Source organism: Passer montanus, unplaced genomic scaffold (assembly GCF_014805655.1).
Source record: "Passer montanus isolate IOZ18808 unplaced genomic scaffold, ASM1480565v1 scaffold16, whole genome shotgun sequence".
Classification (NCBI taxonomy): Eukaryota; Metazoa; Chordata; class Aves; order Passeriformes; family Passeridae; genus Passer; species Passer montanus.
Genome location: NW_024363160.1, coordinates 5,770,611 through 5,794,270, shown reverse-complemented (window position 1 = coordinate 5,794,270; position 23,660 = coordinate 5,770,611). Strand labels below are relative to the sequence as shown.

General features: G+C 39.0%; 1 protein-coding gene and 1 long non-coding RNA gene across 2 annotated transcripts in view; one reads left to right on the top strand and one right to left on the bottom strand.

Annotated features, from left to right (window-relative positions):
- Positions 1 to 1,467: 1,467 nt before the first annotated feature.
- On the bottom strand, positions 1,468 to 4,662 carry LOC120499239. Its single transcript, XR_005626830.1, has 2 exons — positions 4,532 to 4,662; positions 1,468 to 3,816 (listed from the first exon to the last, which is right to left on the bottom strand). It is a non-coding gene; the product is annotated as an uncharacterized LOC120499239 (long non-coding RNA).
- CUNH8orf34 (chromosome unknown C8orf34 homolog) overlaps positions 4,631 to 23,660 on the top strand; it is a 149,362-nt gene continuing 130,332 nt past the window's right edge. Inside the window, exon 1 of the mRNA XM_039702828.1 lies at positions 4,631 to 4,754. Within this exon, the coding sequence (XP_039558762.1) occupies positions 4,686 to 4,754 (69 nt within the window). The 5' untranslated portion in view covers positions 4,631 to 4,685. The remainder of the gene's footprint in view (positions 4,755 to 23,660) is intronic.

Below are 23,660 nucleotides of genomic sequence, written 5' to 3'. Positions count from 1 at the left end.
GATTCCATTTTTTTTGAGACCATGCTATCCGAGCAGATCCATTTTTAGGGGAATACTAAATAAAAAGCAAGATGACAGCTTGCTAGGTCAGGAACTGCTAGACCTTCATTATTTTAAACAGCTTGGAGCACTGCAATATTTAGCCAGTGTGTGTGTGCATGTGTGCTTTTTCAGAAAATTTTACAACAGGGGTTTGCAATGTTCCAAGGCTATGCTTTGGCAATAAAAAATAATGTCTCATTTACAAAGTGCAGGAACTCAGGGATTTTATTCTCCTGGATGTAACTTCAGTTCTTTTTTTTTTTAAGTACTAGGATACTTTAAGAACTGCGTTTAGTCAGCTGTTGACTAATGGTTCTTAGCTCTTCATGAAACAGATAATGACTTTGCATAGAATATCAAACTCAATAGAAACAACCACAGTAATGGAAGAAATCTTTGTTGTAGAGTTATTACATGAATCGAAACACTGGCAAAACAGAAACATTTCTAAGGAAAACATCACCAGATTTTGATGAATACCACCTCTTTTGATGTGCCTGCTACTTCTTCTCTTCTCTGTAATTGTTTTTGAAAGGTTTGTTAAGGAATTTGTGATGACTTTTGATAGCTGAAACATAAAGCACTTAATGGGAACCAGAAAGCTATTTAAAGGTTTGTAATAAATTCATATATTGCCATTATATTTCTCTCAGATTGTAATGTCTCTTTTGTACTCCAGATGCCATCTCAAAAAATAAACTTCGTACAGAGCATATGGATCAAATTTTAGCCAGAAGGGAAAAAAATTGTTGACTTGGCACTTGGTATTTGTGACCCACGGAGTACTTTTACAGCCAGCCAAGTCATCAGTTTCCTTTTCTGCTAGGCAGTGGCAGCTCTGACTCCTGAAGAACACCTTTGCACGTGAAGCCTGGGTAACTTAACTCTGGCAATGATGAATGGGTACTGCAACTGACTGTAACTTAGAAAATTCAGTGCTCAGCACTGGAACTGTAGCAAACCCGAAAAACTGAAAAATGGATGGCAGGACTGAAATGATGTAGAATACTATGGAATTATTTAATGGGTTCCTACTCTAGCAAAGTCCTTGAACTAAGTAAGTCAAACCAGAAAGGACCTATCAGAAAATGCACACTGTTCTCTTGAAGAAAAGATTGCAGGGTGAGAAACCCACCAACATAATGATGGTAAGAAGCAGGGATCTCAGATATCACAGACAGGATAAGAACTGAATAGAGTGTGGTCACAAGCATCTTAAAATTAGCCCTGTTCTTTTGACTCTTTCTCCTTGTTTTTTGGGAATCTTTTTTCTTGGGATACTTTTCATTTTTTGGTGCCTGTGTGCAAATCTTTTCAGTCACTTCTGTTCTTGCAGTTCACTGCTGAGTGTTATGTAGATGTGCATGCTGTGTACTGCTCCTGAAAGAAAAATATCCATGAAATGAAACCAGGACCATAGCAAAGTGCAATACAGAGACCATATTTTATTACTTAGGTTGTAAAGTAATTTACTGTTCAGTTGCTCATACAAAAAGGCTGCTGAAAGTAATAAAAAATTCAGGAATGCCTAAACCAGTAATTTTAATCAAAGGTATTTTTTCCTTTGTTATTAAGATGAAAGTTAATTTTAAAAGACTGTATTAATACCAGTTTTAAAAACTTAGAACACTGTAATTAAATTTTGAAAGTGTTTTTCTCCTAACGACTAAGAGGACAGCAGGGACATATCCAGATTTCTGTGCTTATGTGGAAATCACATGTATTTACTTATTGCTAATTTGGTGTGGCTTGTTGTAAACCTAGCAACAGTTTTTGTGCTTTCTTGGAAAAAAGAGAAAAGACTGCTATCGGTAAAGCTCCTTTTCCTATTATACCATGTCACTCAGCCTATGCTCTCTGCAGGAGACACCTGAACTCCCATATTTTAGCAGTCAGAAAGCTTTTCTGTCAGGGAACTGCTGAATACCTTCAACTAGGTAACAGTATCATGAAGCTCTTGGTAAGGAACTGTCTGTGTTCATGTCTCTCTAAAGTACCTAATCCATATCAAAGGATAACCTGTCACTTAAGTCTCATGGGAGCTGTGGGGGTTACAAGATGTGTCTGTTTAGAAAGCTAATTCTACATTTGGCCTTGGAAGCTTTCCCAGCCACAGCAGGACTGCTACTGTGTCTCCCAAGACAACTGGAAAATCTAGATTATATGTCTGGGTGAGAATTAAGAGAAGGAAAAATGGTCTAGGGAAAAAGGAAGCAAGAATGACAACAGACACCAAGAAAATCCTTGGTAGGTATTCAAAAGTCATCTGAACATAGTGTTGGGCAATGAGCTGTGAGTCTGTTGTAGCAGGGGGCTTGGACCAGTCCCTTCCAACCTCAACCATTCTGTCATTCAGTGGGAGGAAAGAAAAAAAAACCAAACCAAAACACAGAAATCCTCAAAACTCTGAGGTTTTAACAGTGAGATCTTGGCATCTATCTAATTGTACAATATGCAATTGTAGACAATTATGCTATCTTTAACTGCCTCCTTTAATAAATTCTCTTTTCTATTCATATTGCTGATAGTCTTGTTTCTTTTCTTCAGTCCTCTTCCTGGTCTACACAGAGCAGTGACAGTTAGCAGGTCCTGATATGGCCATGTCCCTACACATCTGGAGGTGCTTCTACTTTGAGAAGTCAGGCTGTGTAGGGCTATAGAAACATATGCTCTCATTTTTGCATCATAGGAGGGGGCATAATTTTACAAAGTGGGAGACTTTTACTTATTGGAGCAGTCTGCGTTCTGTTGAGATTGATGAAATTTTACAAACATCCTCATCTGATGGGACTCATTAGAGCCACTGTAGAGAACCTGAATCACTGGCAATTACCCTTATGATTGCATGATCCTCATTAGGCTGATTAAACTAGCATAGCACCATATTATGTAGGTGGCACCAGGCAATACTTTGCTGAAGAAGAAACACTAAAACTCTGAGTTGATACGAATTTTAGGAGACTACCCACTGAGAATCCAAATAAAAAAAAATGTGCCATTTTTAAATGACTACTATGGAAACAAACACTGCCTCAGTAAGGCTGGGATGAGCACATTCCAGCAAACCATTAAAGAATTCTACAGGCTCCTGCTTACACTACAGGATGTGCTGCAAGCTCTTTGTAATACACTTACACTTGACCTCCTTCTAGGTAGAAGCTTGAGGTTTAGGTCAGTGCAGAAGCCTTTGAAGTCAAACAACAGTCAATGGCTATGAGAGCGGAACTCAGAATCTTTTGACTCCTGACAAAATTCATTCTTTTCTTTAGTGATTTCTGAATCAGGAGACGCTTGTACTCTTGCATTTGCAGAACACTGCTTGATTGGGAACAGGCAGCCTGATTCAGCAGTTGTGCTGAATGTTCCCAATAGTCTTCAAAGCTGTTTTGTGTTTTTTAAAAAAATCCTTATTAAAAAAAGGTATTTTTTTAACCAAACAGGTTAATGTTAGTACAGCAGAATCAGTTATTGCAGAAGAACAGAAGTGTCAAACCCCAAGAAGCATGTTTTTGCTTATTCTTCTCTAAAGAGGGAGAGAGAAAAAAAAGGTTATGATCCTGCTTCCAGAAATGGTGGGATACTAATTACTTGAAGACAAAATAAACACTGATTCTTTGATGTACCTATTAACTCACTACTCTCTGAATCAAGCTGAGTATTTCTCACTTGCTCCATCACGCCCTTGGCTGCTTGCTGGAACTCAACACAACCTGCGACCAGGACGCACCTGCATAGCTACTCCAATTATTCCATGAAAATACTCGTTGTACCTAACTGGGAATTTCATTGGCATCATAAGGCAGGTAGCATTTTAAGATTCAAAGATAATTTAAACAGAAATTAAGGGAAAGCGCTGGCTGCAGTCCTTGCTGCCGGCAGCGCGACTCGTTTCACTCCTCCGCGACCTTCCCGCAGCCGAAGTTTTCGCGTGCCGCTCAGGTGCCTCACGCCGGGCGGCCCGCGGCGCTCACCCGCGCCCGGGGCACCGGAGCCAGGTGGGAGACCCGCAAAAGCCGGCGGGGAGGGAGGGCTGCGGCTCCTCCAGGGGCAAGCCCGTCGCCGGGCGGGCAGGGGAGCGGCGGAGGCAGAGCAGCCCCCGCCTCCCGCCCGCTCTCCTCCCCCTTCCCCCGCTCCCGCCTTTTGTGCGCCGAGCCCGGGCGTCAACGGGCGCCGGCGGCCGCGGAGCTGACAGGAGCCCGCGGCTATCGGCCTCGGCAGCGGCGCTGTGGCGAGGGCGGCAGCGCTGAGCCGCGGCCGCTCCCGTCACCAAGGCGCTGCCTGGCACAGAAACACAGACAGAGACGGACTGACAGACACACGCAGCGCGGAGCGGCGCGGGCTCGGGGGCCGCCTTTGTAGCTCCTCTCCTCCTCCCTGCACCATGCTCCGCTCCAGGCAGCGCCCGCCCGCTGCTCCCTGAGGGCAGCCAGCCCCGTGCCCGGCAAAGCGGGCGATTGACACCCGGCTCCTTCCCCGCGGCCCCAGTTACCTGAGTTAGCTCCGTCCCGGGCACTTTGGCAGCGCCTCCGCCCTTTCCCGCTGTGGCAGCCCTAGTGCAGCGCAGGAGCGAGCCGCCAGCAGCCGGAGGGACTGCAGCCGCCGCCGGGGAAGACGAGCTCGAGCCCCCGCCTCCAGAGCTCTTCATGGCGTCTCACCAGCAGACGAGGATCCAAGCCTACCTGGAGAAGAATAAGATCGGTCCCCTCTTCGAGGTAAGGTGCGCTCTTGCCGGCCGGCTCCTCCGCGGCGGGCAGCGGTGGGGGCGGGGGTGTCCCCACGATGCCGTGGCCCCCGCGCAGCCCAGGTGAACCTGGGGGCGAGGATGAGTTTGAGGCGCTGCTTCGGCAGTGCCGGCACCCCTCACTCTGTCCTGCCGCCCCGCACCACGCGTGTGCCCAGTGTCCCTCCTCCGCGCCCCTCCGAGCGCCGGAGCTGCGCGCAGCCCTCCCTTCCCGGCTATCCCGAGGATCTGCCCCGCTTCTTCGCCCCACCACGAACGCGCCGCCCCCTGCTTCGCACGATCCCGCACCGGTCGTCAAACAGGTGCCCCTCCGCCCCGCCGCCCACGGCCCGAGTCTCCGGGGCCGCCCCCGCGGCGCTGCGCCGTGCGCTGCGAGGGGAGGCGGCGCTTCCAACCCCCGCCGGCTCCGGGGCGGCAGCGCTGAGCTCCGGGCGCCGCTCGGCCCGCGGGCGAGCCCCGAGGCGCTGCCCCTCCGGGACCGGCCGGCGGGGAGGGACAGGTGGGTGCCTCCCACCGGGAAACACACCCTCTGCAGCGAGCGCTCGGAAAGAAGTCTGTCCTGCGAAAAGTCCTTGTTGTTGGTGTTTTCTGAGATTTTTATCTGCAGTCACACACCGTGTTTTTGCTATAGGTTTAAGGTTTTCTTACAGCGATGCACTTGCAGGGATTTGTAGATTCACAGATGTGCATATTTTACTATTTCAGTACATAAGCTGTGAATACTTAGAATTTGAAAGGGTGCTAGAGCAATCGTGATTATTACCATTTTATCATCCTGTTTCTTATGCAGTTTTAAACGTCTAAATGCACATATATTATGCACTGCACTCTGGCAGTATCACAAGGCACGAGTCTCCTTTTTTTGGTATTTAACTTGTTCTCAATCAAGCTTACTATGTATGAAATCTCTTTTATTCTGGTGTGGTGGATGCCTCATTTTCAGTGTATATTTTGCCACCCTCCATGAGAAAGGTTCAAATTTTGTTAGAAAATTGTTCACTAATGGTCTGGTTTTATATTTTTTTGTGTGCATAGGCTGTTGAAATAGACTATGCTGGTTCAGTGCTAGCAGTGTTTTTATTTTGCAATAAATAAAGCCCCATTTGATGGAACAGTACCAGGGTACTAGGGAACAGCAGGTGATTTTTCTAGTTAAGAAATTGATAAAAATGTAAACGTGTGGTTCAATTCCTGGATAAAATTCTGTTCAATCAGCTGTGTTGCTAGGTCTAAGTACGTAACTGACACTTGTTTATTTCAATGGGAATTCAGTGCTTTGGGGTTGTTCAAGGGTTAGGCCCTTGACAGCTCTCATTTTCTTTTAAATTTTTTTAACCCATACGTTTAAAATTCAAGTGAACCACTTGACATCTCTGTTCTGAGTCACTGTGTGTTAACCTAGTTTCTCCGCAGTATAAGATGTGTGTCACTATTTGGATTCTTGTAGGATGTTTCAATTGTCAATAGTGGAGAGAAAGATTAAGAAGTTGTATTTGTTCAGCATTTCATGTATCACCACGTTTCACTAATCTTTGTAATGTAAGAATTTCATTGTGGTAGAAAGAATCTGTGAAAGGCTCTTTGCATAACTGTACAGGCTGTCTACAGGTTCTTGGTGCACTCCTGTATACCAGGAAGACTTTTTGGTGTGAAATCTACTTACACCTGAATACTAGCGACTGGTTTTAACATCTAGGGGTAGAACATTCCTGCAGCTGTTTGCAGTTACTTTAGTCCATTACACTGGGGAGAAGAAGAAGATCATAATTCTTATCTCCTCTACTTCCTGATTGGCCGTTTAAAATCTCCTTACATATTTAATTTTTGATGTACTTTTTGTTCTCAACAGTTTATTGAAGATCTGCAGCCTGTGCTTGATCTTGTAGTCCTTAGAAAAAGAAAGACAGGTATTTGAAGTTGATAGGAATTGATCAAAGAAGATGCACGGATGAATCTTGTACTCTACACTGGTATTACTATTAGATGTGCTTTGTGGTTTTTCAAGAATGCCACATGTTCACAGTCAGATATAGTCACTAACTAACATGTCAGTTTTCACGTGTCTAAAAGTTCTGGCACGTTGCAAAAGGAGACCTGTGCTTCATCTTTCATCCAGGGACAGCTAGCATTTTCTTCTACCACTTCTGGTTTGGATGGTAATTAAATGTCACTTGCCATGGATGACAGCCATCTTTTTTTTCAGGGAGTACTAGTTTTCTAATACTCAGAACAGAGTGGACTTGGATTCAGTTTTCTCCAGTGTTATTTACTGAGCAGGTTGTGACTGTAATTGCTCAATATATGCTTCAAGTCAACATTTTAGGGAGTGCATGAAATAAAACTGGGTAGCTGAGGACAGTCACGGGAAAGAAGGACGGAGAGAGGACCTGTGAGCTTTCTAGGACGAGGGCAGGGATAGTGATACATAAACAGACTGTATTTTGTACTTGCATAATTAATAATCAGTGATCAGTGGGACTTTGCACCACTGATTTTAGACATTTACAAAGGCACGGAATGCTGGTGGATGGAACAGTTGGCGGTGTACTGAAGGTGAAGTACAATTCCCCTGCATTACAGTTAAGAGCAGTAGTTGCTCTTGCTAGTAGGTCATAGTGTTCCAGTGTCCTGGTTGTGTCTCTTTTCTCCATGCAGTCCTGTATTTACACGCAGGCCTTCTGTTACTGTGGTTAGGGATTTTTGTACTTCATTAACCAGCAGTACCTACTTAAGAACATCTTTGCTGAAGTTTTGTGGTTTGACACTTGAATTATATTCCTAATTTGTGTGAAAGAGAAGTGTTCAAGAGAAGTGCTGACGCCTGAGATGCTTTCCTTCTCTGTAAAGAAATGTGAGGAGTAACCTCCTGGAGAAAGAATTAATGAGTTTAAGCTGACTCAGCAGGCATTGGCCTTCTACTGACTACCAGTATCTGTTAACACATAGTAGGAAGCCTGATCCACTCTTTTATGAATGGTTACTCAGCCCAGATTCACTTGATTCCAAACATTTTTACAAGGTAAATTCTTATTTATGGGTTAGAGGTGGGAAGGAAGGTGGGTGGGAATTACTGTGTACATCTGAGACTGCGTCTATTTGGAGGTTTAAGACAGGTTGCAAAACAACTTAGATACTGCAGCCTCATTTTCCCTTTTGAATGTAGGTCCCCAAGTCATGACTTCTCAGAACTGTTACTTCTCTGCCATTTAATCTTTCAGGTGCCCAAAAACAAGATTTTTGCAAGTAAGATTGCTGTGAACCTATAATGCAGCTTCTAAGTGCCCCAGGGCATACAACTGTTGTTAGTGCTGACAGTAAAGTCTTAAATTGACCCCTTATATTCTGTCAGGCTACATGAGCATCCTTATCCTGTTTTGTGTAGTTTTTGTGTGTGGTGGGTTTCTTTTCTTTTGGTTTTGAAAGCTTAGACATCTATCTGTATGAGATTGTTGGCATCTGAGAATACTGTGGTTAGACAACGAGTTTAGATTTGAGGAATGCCCTTTAGAAATGCCTCTTTTCTGGGATTTTTGTGGTAACACATACCATGGCACTACCTGATTTTTTTAGATTTTCTTTTTTTTTCACATTAACTTGGAATGTAACAAGAATTCTAAACATGAATTATTTCTGTGATGAAATTTTGCTGTTGTTTTTTTTTTATTCCATCTTTCTAAAATGCGAACAGGAGGTATGTGCCTAAAATTGGCTAGGACAGAGTATTCAGAATCAGCACCCACTCATTTCTGTCTGAGTGAAGTATTGACCCACTTTGCATTTCAAGCATCCAATCGAACAAGTTCTTTTTGTGTGCTAATAATCTCAATGAATAATCCTGCTGCCTGTATCCATACATCTCATCTTCTGTACAAGTGTATCTCTTTAGCATCCAGTTGTGCTCTCATTTGGGCAACCTGACACTTAGTTTTTGTGAATTTGAAAGATGGATCAGCACTCTTGAGAACAGATTGCAATAAATCTTCAAGAGCTCTGAGATAAATTTAGTGGTTTGGAATTTTTTTATTTCTGGAAGTGCAGCTAAAAAGCATCCAGCAGGTACATTGTTGTTATGCAAACCCAAGAACTGTAATTTCTTCGAGTTATAAAAAGCCGAAATAACTCTTCTCAAAGTAAACATGCCAAACTCCTGGTTACCTAAGATTTTTTTTTCTCCAAGTAATGTGGGGTTAGAACTGTAATTTTTATTTCAAAAAACAAAAAGGCTTTGTAATACCACCCTTAGCTTTTTTTTTCTTTTCTTTCTTTAGCAGACATAATTACTGAAGCAAATACAATAGGAAACTGTTTTGTTTGTTTGTTTTTATCAGTGATTTTTTTTCTTTCCCTGAATAAAATAGCATTATTGGTGTATATTATGCAGTGGTGTCCATTATTTAAATAAAATAACTACACTTTTCACTTAAACCTTAGCCTGTTTGGTGATGAACACTATCTATAGTGCATCTTATGACCAACTTAGTCAAAGTTTGGTGATGAATTTTTGAGTTTTGAATTGTCTTTTGAACCGCTGTCCATGTTGGGAAGTTACTACTTGGTTTTAAATACACAAAGGTAGACACTGTGAACTTGAATATCTAATTAACCACTTCACAATTTCTCACAGTATAAAATTATGTTTCAAGCTGCAATATATGCAATTTGAATGATAGAGGTGAGTTTAAAGAATTGTTTTCTTTTGAGGTTGCTCAGAACCTCCAAATTTTGAGTATTTTGGTATTATACTTAATGGGTTAGATTCTGTTACTAGTGTGAAAGGGTCTGTATTACAGATTACAGAAATGAATTTAGTGAAGCATTTGATTTCAAGCAGCTAGATGGAGCATTTGAAAATTGCTGAGTTTTTCAGTACTTATACATCACAAGGATCATTTTGGGCACTAACTGATTAGCCAGTGACATTGTTTCAGCCTGGCAGTTTCTGTTGCAGGGAAGCCAGTATTAGTTTTTCAAATAATGTGTGGAAACCAACAGTGATCTAGAAATGCTGCAGTCTTACACTGTAGGGGGTAGAGAATCACATTTAAGTTCTAATTTTTATTTTTGTTGATGACTGTTGCAGTAAGGTGTTACTGTAGCCTTAATGTGCACTGAAGTAAAATACCTATTTAAGGTGAATGTGAGTCAAAGGGAAAAGTGGTGTAGAGATGTCCTTTGCATTTTTGAGAATTCATCATATGTTCTCATAGTTGACTTGGATAAAGTTACCTTTAAGGGAAAGCAAATGAAATAACCTAATTAAAACTATAGATACACCCTTTTCCATTAACAAACAGTTTCATAAGCAATGGCTTTGTGCTTATTACTTAGCTTTTGTGGTGACCAACAGAATGGAAATGTCAGAAATTTCCCTGTGGTTGAGGCAGTAATAATTCTAGTTTCCCATGTAATCTAAGATTAAGAAAAATAATGTTTCTGAATGGGAAAAATTACACTGGTTTGCTATCTGATAGTTAATCTCTCAGCATTTAAAAGGAGCTGCATTTTTGTGGTTTACTCCTCTGGGAATTTGTCTGAAGTTAGCTGAAGACTTTAAAAGCATATTGGAAAAAGACAATGAAAGAGATCATAGATACAGGTATGCACTTGTGTGGCTAAGAACATAGATAGTAATCACATAAACCTTGTTTCCATAATGGCAAAAACATTACTTGCTTGACTTGGAAAAGTAGGCTCTCTTAATTGCTTTCTTAATTGCTTTGAAATTCTTTGGCAACAGACACAGAAATAAATAAAAATCCAAGTAGTAGTTAAAGTGGAAGAATTGTATCTAAAATACGGAATGATAAGGTGAAAGACCATAACAGCATCCTTTTGTTATGTTAACTTTTAATATTTTTAAACTTTCAAAATGACAATTACTTTGTTTCTTGAGTGGGGGAGCAGAAGGCATAAATATTTTGCATCAAAAAATACCTGGGAAAATGAGAAGTAGTTCTCACTTGAATTGTTCTCACCATTGTGTATCAGCAAAGCTTGGCTGCTCAATGGTAAGATATAAAGCTCAAAGATATGATATTGAATTTTTTCTGGCAAGCCATCTAATAATTAATCAGTCTGGATCAAAATAAGCCCATTACTACTGGTCTTATTTCTTTGTGTTTTATCACATTATGAAGTATCTTCAAAGTTTCAGATTACATTAACAATATTGAAGTAATCTCTTCAACTGTTTGTTTTGTTTCTTTTGATTAGTCCAGTCTCTTTGGTACAACAGATCAATGTTAAGTGGCAAATATAAAGTAAAATACTTTGATGGTTTTAACTCAGCCTAAAATTTTTTCTAACATGCTCTTTGCTGTTACTTATCTATGCTTGTCCAAGTGGGCCAGATAGTATCCATACTCCAGAGTCAGCACAGTCTGAGCTTTCTGTGTGTTTAGGATCTTCTGGGAGGAAAGGGAACAGCGAGTACCTTAACCAGCATTTCTGCCACACATTATGTGCTACTTTACTGTTCTGGAGCAAGTGGGTTTCCTAGTTACCTGCTTTATCATGGACTAAAAAGAAACACCTAGACAGACACCAGTTATTAGTGTACCTTATTTTAGAAGTGTTACTTAGTAAATTGAACCTAAAAACATAATATTTAAATTGAGTTAGAAACATAATATTTAAGAGTATTAACATCATGGTCTTTTACATTTTGCCTCTTTATTTTGAATGTGTAATCAATATTCTTTCCTTTTTCCCCCAATATATTTTATTTTCACTTATTTTCACTATTTTCACTTATTTTCACATCTTTTTATTTGTCTTATTTATGCAAACACAAAGTGGGGACTAATTTCTCATTTTCAATTGACTAATGATTATTTGGGATTTTTTCATACAGCGATTTTAAATATATTTTTAAAATTCTTGTGGTATTTTATTATCTGGGAAAGCACATGTGTTTTTGTGTAAGTTTTATGAGTGAAGAAGGATAGAGATACTTTTTTACCTCTGGACTACAAGAGGTGGCTGGAAGCATTTTTATGTTCACCAGCTTTCGGAACAAATACTACCCATACACTTTAATGTCTGTAATTAATTACTCAGACAAAAATGAGGTGTTCTTTCCTGTATTGGGTACTATCCCCCTTGCACAGATGCATGCTTCTTCTCTTAAGAAATGTCATATGAGCTGTGCAGTATGCCAGAAAGATATGTTAAGAGTTTTTTCTGCCTGAAACCATAAGATGTGGTTAAAAGCTAGTAAAAGCAAGAGCATTTTCAAATGCAGTTGTTAGGAAAACCTTGGGCTCCTGACTAAAGCAGTGGGCTGTCTCACACATTACTGAAGGTGATGAAAAGCAGCACACAGCTGATAGGAGAAACAAGGATTACAGATTTTCATCCTTGGACACAGGTAAAGAGTATGATCACTTGAAATGCACACCTATGCCTTTGCCAAGGCAACCCAACATCCAAATCCGCTCTTAGTAGAGAGGGTAACATCCTTTAAAAAGGCTTGCAACAGACACATTTTTGATGGCCTTAACTTTTATGTTAGGTCCCATATGCTGTGCTGTGTCAATTCTCCTTTGTCTACTCAGTTTCACTGAACACTTATTTTTAGTTCCATCTATAAACGTTCAGGCAGAATCGTTTGGCTGTAGTTATGATGCCCCTCTGGTTTTGCTCTTCTGTTGATTTGGGCAGTTTTCTTCCCTTATTTGCATGAAATTCAAGTATTATCTTTGCCTTAAACATACAGTTTCCAGTGAAACACCTCAGATTTTGGTGCATATATATAGCATACATAGCACTACATGTCTTACAGTTGTGAGAAATACGTATACAAAATGAAGAATGCATGTGCATTACCTGTGATAAATAGAAGCCTATTTTACATTAGCCACCTCTTAAAAAAGTCTGTTCATACAGAGAGTGAAAACTTTTAATTGTGTATTTTTGTGAAACATCCTTTCTCCTTCCTTATTTTCCAGCTCCCTGCAATATTCAATAAATGAAATCACTCTATTCATAAATGATATTTCTCTATAGTGTCTGGTACAATATTCTTACTATACAATAGCTCTTTTGTTGGCTTCTGTAGGAGCTGCTTTCTGGGGCAGGAATCATGAGAGTTTGGGTCTTTCAACTGTGTTGGAGCCTTTTTAATTGAATCTTTTCTCCTCTCATAGTTTGTTTTACTCCAGACCCTCTGATGGTTTAGTATTCAGGACTGTGGGCTATGAGGCTGATATAATAGCCAGTTGTTGCAGATCCTGTTCATCTTCATTTCTGGCTGCACGTTCCTGCTGTCCTTGTTCCAGAACTGGTGGTTGTTCATGTTACAGTTACCCAGTTTGAGAATATGAAATAGAAGAAAATGAACCCTACAAATAAGTGAAAATTGTTCAGTAGGCTGAGCTCAGTGGGTCACCACGTAGTCTGTTGAGGAATATGTCATTGACTTGGGAGAGAAAATGTAGGTGGTGTGAGGGTGAAGGGAGAGAGGGAAGGGCAACTGCTTTTCTTCAGTAGCAAGCATGAGAGAGGGCATGAGAGATCTGCAAAGCTTGTGTGCTTGTTAGCTTTGTATAGATCTTGTCTTTTAAAGGTGCAGTTTCCCCATAGGCTGGGGGAATGTCATGGAGCCCAGTTGATTCTGTGAAGGAGCAGAAGAGGGAATTGAATAATTAGGGAGGATGGCTGAACAAATTAGGAGGAAACAGACCATATGAATACACTGAGTGTGAGAGTGAGAAAGCATAGAAAATGGGAGGAGGTGGGATAAAAAAGATTAATGCTATATTGCCAGTATGTTCTTTCTCTTCTCTATTTTATTTTTATAATCTTAGTCTGTACTTCTCTTCTCTTCTCTTCTCTTCTCTTCTCTTCTCTTCTCTTCTCTTCATTTTTATAATCTTAGTCTGTATTGTCAAATGGTTACCTGGAATCTGTACTTTGTTTTTTTAAAGAAAGGTTCTAGTGCTGGTGGTTGCTAAGAGTATAAATAAAGAGTGAGAAAGACAGGGAAAATATAACTTATTATGTAAAGAGTATGTATGTTTTGCAGTGTTGGACTCACACCTCCAGTACTTGATCTTGGATGTATTTCTTAGGCATGGATTTGCCAGAGAGTTAAAGGTGTCCTTAGCACCACTACTAATACTGGCTCCTGTGCCATGAACTCCTTCATTAAGAAGTAGCTACACTCCAATTTTACAGGCATTCTGCCTCTGCTGACATTTGTATGAATGCAGAGGTAAACAGATTGTGATTGTGAAATATTCCTCTGGTCAGGTATCTCTATCAAAGAAAGGAATTCTGAATGAACATAAGTTCCGTATTCCTTTTGATGCACTAGTGCAGGAAAGCTGCTCTGTGTTGTTGATAACAGAATTAATCCTAGAAGCCTAAATAAGTGGAAGCAGTGTCTTCTGGAGACAGGAGAGATGGTTCATAGAAATGAAAAGGAAGGGTAGTTTCAGCTGTAGGTGACCTTTGAAGAGAACCTGTGAAAGCAATTATGCATAGGCCAGCTAGGAAGAGAAAAGGTTTATGATGCAGACTCTGCGATAGTTTTGTAGAGACAGAATTGGGGGCTTTTGTGTAATTAAGGATATTATTTCATTTGAAGGAGAAGAAAAGAGAAATGGGATAATTTCTGTGACTGAATGTACTAGGATTTCTCAAACTGAAATGAGTGTGCATGTGCATGCTCTATGAAATGCATACAGACACTCTGAAACATTAGAAAAGGCCTGCGAATCCCGTGTGTGCTGGACAGAGATCCCATATAAATGTGGCAGGTGTTGTGTGTTCCTGTTCAGACACGTGTTAATTGCCTGTGTCCATTGTGTGTATGAGGTGTTCAGTGCACCCAATGTGACCTGGGTGCTCATCGTCCTAAGGATTCTGAAGAGTCTTGTCCTTCCTATGTAGTGACACAGAGTTGTCCAGGGAAATGCAAGCAGAGAAGACCAAGGTTTGCAGATGCAGACATGCCTCTAGTATGCCATATGAACCACCACCCATAATTGTGCTGATGATACATTTTTGCATGATGTAGAAACACCAGTTAAAAAATCAAAAAAGGTGCTTCAGAGCTCCTCCTAAGTGTGTCATGCTTCAGAATAATGCCATTAGATAGTAATGCCTGTAATCTAATACGAAGTGTAAGACAGTGAAGCTATTTGGCGACAGAAGCTGGATGTAGACTTACCAATAAGGAACAGTGCAGAGAGATAAACACAAAAAGAAGACTAAATTTCTAGAGTAACAGATTTAATCTTGATGTCTTATTCCCTGAAGGAGGAATACATGAAAGAAAAAGACGGCAGGGGAGAAAAATGAACTCAAGAGAATTTATTTTATTCTGTGTTTCCCTGTGATAATAGAAAAAAAAATAGAAAAATGAAGTTGGCCTGAATGAAGATCCACTTAACATTTAAACACTGAAAAAAAGTTAACTAGTAAGGAGAGGAAATAAAATATATAGTAGTTAGGATACTAAAGTGATAGTCATGTATGTGGCTACATTCCTTCTTTTGCTGATGCTGTCCTCCTGCATTATGATGTATTACTTTTGCTTGTGTTTCCCCTTCCTTTGTCTTGTTTGTCTGCATAGAACCTGCAAACCCCACTGGCTCCTACAGTCTTCACATGGTTTAGGAGTTTTAACAGCAAGGCCCTGAGCTCATTATGGTCTTTCTGCTTTCTCTTCTTTCTTGGTGTTGCCTTAATGCTGGGTAGTGCTATTAATCCCATTAATTGGTGCCACACAATCAAGAAAAAAATTGATTTCTCTCTCCTTCTCCGCTACTTAGAGAAGTGTGGCAATTCAGAGCACTGACAAGTCTAAGGCTGCAGCGCAGTCCATGTGAGAACGCTGTATTCCCTCAGGGAGCCCTGCTGCAGTTGGTGAGACCCTGATTTACAAGAGGAAGGCCTTCACTCATAACGAGGCAGATGTAGTATAATGTTAAATAAAGAGCAATCTGATCATCAGGAAGCTTTAATTGGGCAATTGCTGTCTGGGTTGGGAAGTTACTTCGCAGTCTCAGAAACAAACAAAAATGTACACCAGTGACTCACAAACATAGTTTTCTAAATAAAAAAAAAACATTAGAAAATCAGATTAAGAATGCTTTGACTGTTATTAAAAATAGCTCCACAGCTCCAAAACCCTATCATCATCTAAAATCACACAAATTTCAGCTTCTAGAAATTAAGTGATTTTTAGTTGCCTAAGCCATTGCAGTCTTGATGGTAGAAGTGTCTGATGAGAAATGATGTGTCTAACTCCAGTTCTAGGTATAATTCCATTATCTGTCCTTAATAATTACTGTTGCTACCCACAGAAAGTCTCCAGTTGTTAGTACAGCAGTACCTCTTTAAATATCCACCTAAGGCTCTAGCTTTTTTGTAAAATATAGAGCTTTAATCCTTTGTTTGAAAGCCTGAGCCAGAGACAGCTCCTGGATGTTGCAGGTTATGTCCTGTCCCTGCTAGGCTAGTGACATGGTGACTAAATCCATATGCCAGTTTGTATGGAGGAAATAGTCAAAGTGCAAATGACACTTTCAAGAAACATACCAGTTCTGTGTACGTGTTAAAGTTACCTTGTTTGGGATAGAAAGGGACTTTAGTAAGTTGATCCATATGATATAATTATTAGTACTCATATTTTTTATGTCTTTAAAATAATTTTTCTGCTACTTTTCTTTCAGGATAAATATATTCATTAGCTTGTGTTTTTGCTACACAGAGACTGATATTAATTTTTTTTTCTTATTTTATAATTACGCTTTGCATTAATGGTTTTAATATTGCCATCACAGGTGTAGCTTAGCTAATCTGTTATTTACAGAGTGGAATGTGTATCCAGCTTATGTAAGGTAGTATTTATTTAGCTGTCCCCCTTACCTCAGACCTACTTTATAGGGCATGATAGAAGTGTCAGCCTTAAGCCTGTGCAACCAATGCACTTGGCCTCAGAGGTCAAACAGTGGTGTCCGACATCCTCTCATTTCAGAGCCTTTTTTTTTTGCAGCTTGGTACTGACACAGCTCTCTGTTTTCAACTGCTCTTTAGGGCTACTGTGAGTTCTTTCACATCACTTCCTTAGGTGAGGTTTTTTTAAGGACTTGGGCATGCAAGTTAGTTATGGTCTAATGCCATCATTTGTTAATGAAACAAATAATGACATTAGACCTCTCTTCTGTTAAACATGTGCCTGGATGTAATTCATGATGTATCTACTCTATGTGGTCAGCAAAGTTTGGTATTTTTCCTTATATGGTTCAACTGTATGTTCACTTTGGCTCATCAGTTGTCTTTTGCTAAATAATCCTTATCTGGGCATGATTTTAGAACATCCTTCCTCTAAGGAGGAAGTGTCTTGTTTGGAGGAAGTTTTCCAGTGACTTTCTGTGCAGAAGTTGTATGGGGATGTGTTCTTCCTCATGGTGCTTCGTAATGGGCAATACAGTTGAGGAAAGCAGGGAAATAGAGTGAGAAGCTTTTGTCTCTTCTCATGGTGATCAGATCTCTCTCTTTGTTTTCTGACATTTAAATGCACCTGTGCACTGGTTAAGGCTTTTTTTTTTTTTTTCCTTTCTTTGTGACTTTGGGTGAAAAAAACAGCATTCAAGTAACAGTTCAACAGTTCCACACAGGATGTTGTAGTTGTGTCTAGGCACAGGAAATCGTTTTTTGATTGTGGAAATAAGTTAATGGAGGACTGTCCTCATACACATGTTTAGATTGAATTTTTGACATTACATACTGCAGGATTAAAATAAAATATAGCATTTCTTAAATGAACAAAGATAAATATTATTTATAAATCAGTCATTATTTCTTTTTTATTATTTAACATGGTTATTTAGATATTTACTAGAATATTATTCATGCATTTATAATGAAGTTGTGTAATATCTGTGGACTGGTGGCTTCTGCATGGCAAAAGATTCTTGTATTCTTGCAATAAAGAGACCAATTGTTTCCAATTTCATTGTGTGTTTCACAATTTTTTTTCCAAGTAGCAAAGTTCAAGTGTGTTAATTAAGCAAAAACTTCATCTGTACTTAAGTGGACACTGGTTGAAATAACTTAATATAAAAGTGTTCCTTGTAATAGTAAAAAGATTTTCCAGTTGCAATTAGAGAAGCACTGAGTAAAAGCAGCAGAACTTGACTAAGTGTTCTCAAAAGATTGTGAGAACTTGCAGAGAGTCTGCAGTGGTGGTTGCCCTGACAAGATACTGCACATCTTCTGTTACCTGTGACAGGCAAATCAGTGTGACCTTTCCTGTGGGGGAGAGGATAGGATACAAGTAGTTTTAAGTGAATCAAGCAACTGCTTACACATGAAATAACCTCTTTGTCTTCTTAAAATGCAATGTAAAAACCCCTTATTATTATATAAGGACTTCCAGGCACAATTGCAGTATATAAATTTTACAAATATAAAAAAACCTCTTTGTGTTTTGCTGTGGTGAAAATTAATGTCCAGATTTTTCCATGGCAATAAATTCTGACCTTTCCAGTTGAGAAATCTGTTGTATTGTTGCATATTAAACATTTAGATCTATTTTAAAAGCTGATTACAACATTGGTATGAAGTCTTATGAGACTAAGTCAATCTCTCACAGGTAAATAACAGGAAATTAAGATGTGTATCTGAATAGATATTAATCTATTCAAAGTGTATGAATAAAACTTATAATTATACTGCATATTGTTCGTAGTTGTTTAGCTGCTGTACTAAAAGAACATTTCCAAATGACAGGATTTAAGTAATTTCCAACAATCAGGGAGGATGTATTAACTTCTTTGACATTTGTTTAGTGAACATTTCTGGAGCAAACTTAGCGTTAATTTATGTAGGCAGCTAAAGTCAAGGTAATTAAATCTGTGTTAGAATTTCCTGACTCTGGAAACTCATATTTTCCATTTTGTGTCTCTGTAATTACTGGTAATTATTTGAAGTTTTGTGTGAATAGTTTAAAATATCTTGGTCAAGATTAAAAACAAAAGGAAAGCAATTTTTATAATAATTTTAATGCATAGAAGTAACACAGAATATTTAATAACTTTGACTATACACACTGGGCAGTAAAATGTTTTAAAACATCATCTCACATTTATCTTTCTGTGTAACCTGAATAAATCCAATGGTGTAGTAATGCAAAGTTATTGGAGGAGTGTTTGGGAGGAGAAAGAAAAGAACCTGGGAAGTGTGGTGGTTGCTGCACTCATTTTTAAAATGTATATTATCAAAGTTTTCCATGGGATGCAAATAAAAGGATTTCTATCAATCTTCAAAACATTTTTTTTTGTTGGCTTCCAGAAAGAAGGAAGGAAGTGTTTGTAATTCTGAAGTCACAGAATAGTGATCTGATTCATCAAAGCATTTTAAGCATGAGCATGGTTTTGTAATTATTTACTACTCAGGCATAAAGAATATCTAAGGTTAAGGACTTTGCTGAGTCAACTCCTCAATATATCAATTGGTTTTTCATATATGGCCTTCTCCTGATCACTGCTCATAAACCCTTGATAGATCTTTCTATAGTGGTACTGTCCTGGGTCTGACAGGGACTGGGTTTTCTTCACAGCAAGCCTGTATGTTGGTGTATTTCAGATTTGTGGCTGAAACAGTGTTGGTACACCAGCCTTTAGCTGCTGCTTAGCAGGGATTGCACAGGCTCAAGGCTTTCTCTGTTCCTCTCTCTGCCCACCAGCAAGCAGGCCCAGGGTGGGGATGTGTTGGGAGGGGACACACCTGGAACAGGTGTCCCAACCTGGGCGAAGAGATATTCCTTCCCATGTATTTTCATGCTCACTAATTAAACCTGGGGAGTAAATGTTCTGAAATATCTGTTACTTGCAGACTGGCAAGGCAGTGGGAGGTGGTGAGTGATTGCCTCTGTGTTACTTGTTCTTTGAATTTGTTTTTTTTTTTCCTTCTCCCTTTCCTGTGGTTATTAAGCTGTCTTTATCTTGACCCATTAATTTTTCTTGTTTTTGTTCTTTTCATTGTTTTTCCCAACCCACTGAGGGTGGGGATGAATAAGTGGCTGGTGTGTGCTTGGCTGCTGGTTGGGTCAGCCTACCAGAGGTTGCCACAAAAATACCTGCTACTTCAGTTTCTAGCATTAGAAAAAAACATGTCAGGTTGAGGCTAAGTCAGTGAAGCTTAAACTGGAAATATGATGTGATTTTTTTTTTAACAGTTGTAGTAATGAGTCATTGCACATGGTGGAACAAGTGATTTCAACTTAGACCTTGAAACTGAAAGGAGATTACTTCAGCTGATCAGAGAAAGATCAGCTCCAGCCTATTGAGTTAGCTTTTAGGTAAGGCAGTGATGTGCAGTCAATGTTGTTTTATGCCTGTAATTTAAGTCCAGGTTGTAACAGTCTTTTCTAGTCTTTATCTATGAGTGTTTCTTTTGATGTAAATCCTACAGACCTTTCAGAAAATGAGCAGTTTTCATTTTCTTTGGCTGAACTGTGAAGTGCATGCCTTGGGGGAAGAATTTCAGTGGCTGATAGAGTGGATGGAAACTGAGGAAGGCTTCTGAATTACGCTTCAGGGACACCTTTCACTGTTTTCTGCAATAACATGAACTACTCTCATTTGATAAATCCTTGCTGAGTTAAGATAATGATATGGTAGGCATAATTCCACAAGAGTGAGATTGTCATGCAGAGATACAGGATTGCAGAAAGAAGTATAAGCTATCATAGGAAATCTTCGTGATTTGAAAACTAAACTGTGGGAGAAAACGTGATAACTGTTGCTATGATTGGCATCTCTGAGGGCATGTCTTTAACCTTTTCTTATTCTACAGAGAATTATTTAATGTTTTAGAATAACCTAGTATCAGTGAGTTCTCTCGTGACAGTATTCTTGGAATGTTTAAATGGGAGAAAGGAAATATTTCAATAAAACCACAGATTGAAGGTGTTTGAAGCTATTTTGTGAACTCAGAAGTGGTAAAATAGATTGGAGACAATGATATTTGAAATACTAAGATTAGGAGAGGAAAAAACCTCAAAGGGTAAATAAGTGAAAAGATGCAGCAAGAGGTTCAGATAGATATTGCATGTTATACTGTGAATGGTGGAGTTCGATAAAGTGTCATGAACTTACTCAGTGAAACTTTGAAATTGTCCACCAGACCCCATGCATTCCTAAGTGAGATCAATGATGCATATTTTATCAAGTATTACATGCATGAGTTGGAATTATTTCAAATAGAGCTAGTTCATCTGAATCATAGAACTGATAATATGATCTGCAAAGAATTTAAAGTGGAACAAGTCTGCTGTTTCCATTCTGCTCTCCAGTCCCCCTAAAAAATGGTTGGTAACACAGCCCCCAAAATTGGTCTTTTCTTATTGAATTGGTACAGATATTTAGTAGATGAACACTTAAAAAAGACAGCTATTCAATGATGTTTGTTTCCAGACTTCCTCCTGTTATTCTCACTCTGTGAAATGTTGCCTGTGCCACTAGTCCCATACCTTAGATTTTCGCAGCAATGCCACCTTTAGGGGAATTTTGTTTGCACCAAAGCATCAGGGCCACCATATCAGCTTTGTACTGTCATTTTACTTCTACGTCCAAAGTAATTTCTCTGTGGGTAGTGTTCCCATGCTGTGTACTACAGTTTTGTGATTTTAAATTTAACTGCACAGCTGTCTGAAATGGTATCAGTGAGGTCTTGAAGAAAGAATGTGTTAATTGAAATTCAATTTTAGTCAATTCCAGGTAAAAGTATGAATATTTTCATGAGCAAGCTGAATAGGACTACTATTTGTTCTCAGCTGTCATACTACTATGGTTAGTTTGAAGTAAATAGTATGGTACAGGCATATGAATTTTATTTACTGAATATTTTCATGAGCAAGCTGAATAGGACTACTGTTTGTTCTCAACTGTTATACTACTATATAGTAAATAGTAGGTACAGGCATATGAATTTTATTTATGTGGAAATTTGTGTCAGATTGAATAATTTATTTTATAGGGAGATGTGATGATCATTTCATGAACATGAAATATGTTGAAGTCCATTTGATTCATAGTTTATAATGTGATTCTACTACTTTTAATTAAGAATTCCTCAATAATATTTAAAGCCTGGCTATTTTCCAAAAGAAGGATGCTGGTATTTTTCATTTATTTCCGTAGAAAATAATACTTTTTGGTGGAAGTAGTCATTTAAGCAGTCATTTCTGCTCTCTTTAAGAATTTCAGACTTCTAATTTAGTCAGCAAGAATAATGTTAAAATATACGTAAAAGAAATTATTTGGTTTTGTTTCCTTGCTTTGTTACTTTAGTAATCAGAATGGAATTCTAACAAAAATGTGTTAGTCATTAAAAAGTTTCTTAAACCTAATGTCCTTCCACAAGTTTCCCCTCAATTTTGTATCTTCTTTATTTACTTACAGCCTGTATGAAGGGGTTAGCAAGTCTAATTTTAGATGTCTAAGTGACCTAGCTTCACTGTAGTCAGTGCATGTATCTCCAATAAGTCAGTGGAGCCAGGAGAGCAATTCTTCCTATTCTAAGTGGATGTACTCTGGCTGGTCAGCTGGGAGACATCTAGCCCCTCATGACTTCTTTATTTACAAAGTCACTACTGACATCACTGTGGAGACTTGCTGTATTTAATTGTACTTAAACTTCTAATTTAATCCATGAAAGAAAGAATGTAACACAGCCAGAATCTGTGAATGCTGTGCCATAGTCTATACAAGTCTGTTCAGTTAAAATGTGATTGTTATGTAGTTACCATTACAAATTACAGGGCAAGATAGAATGTCTCTTAATTAACTTAATAACCTGATAGGTACATTTAGACAGGGCTAATTAGGACTTTCTTGTAATTGGGCTTATGATTAATAGACTGTGAAGACTGTTTCATTTGTATTAAATGCCTGGAAAGTTACAAGGAAATAAAAATTTGAGCCTTCATTGAATAACTAATAGAGAACCTCAGTATAGCACAATAGTGAAAGATGTAAAGAATTCTTTATAAATTATTGTTTATACATTCTGTATGTTCTTTATAAATAATTAATATATTAAACCACTACTTTAGACCTGGTGTTTTTTTCAAGGTCTTTTGCAGCCTCATTACATGTGCATGAATCTCTCTTCCAAGAGAGATTCCACAAATGAACTTATACAAAATTTTTTTTAAAAGTCTTACTAACATAGTTCAATAAAACTAGTGAATGTAGGAGCATATGAAGATACCTTTGCAAGATATGAAGAAAGAAGAACTGGTTTGCACAGTGCTAGGTAAAATCCATGAAGCAGTTAACTGAAAGAGCTTATATCACCTTCCTGTTCTTTCTCATTCTGCCTTTAGACAGGGCAGAGCCTAATTTGGGGCAATAGAATTGGGAAGCGGCAGAAACTGAGGTATTCACCTGAGTGCTCTAGTCTGTAGTAACCATGGAAGTTTCCTTTGGCCCCTTTTCTGTGCTCCCGTGTGTTTCAAGGGTGCACAGGGAATTTATTATTACTGACTTCTGATCAGCTTCTTCACTTCTTACACAGCTGGGAGGAAGAGACTGTGTGGAGTCCACTGATAGAAAAGACAAAGGGACGTAGAGTGAAAGGAAAACACAGCAGTAGAAAGGAGATGGGAGGGGAGAGATTATGGGTAGTAAGCAGTTCCTTTGGCAGCATGGGGACCCAATCTGCTATGGCTTTTTATTTGTTATAAGAACAACAGACTTGCCTAATTTGAATTGTAGAAAACTTAGAAATTTGAGCTAAAAATGTGAAAAGTATAATTAATATTTTTAAGAGACTTATCTTTTAGTGTCTTGCACTTTTGTTTTTATGAAGAGTTGAAACTTACCTCATGATTTGTTAATGAAAAAATTAATCTGAGTTT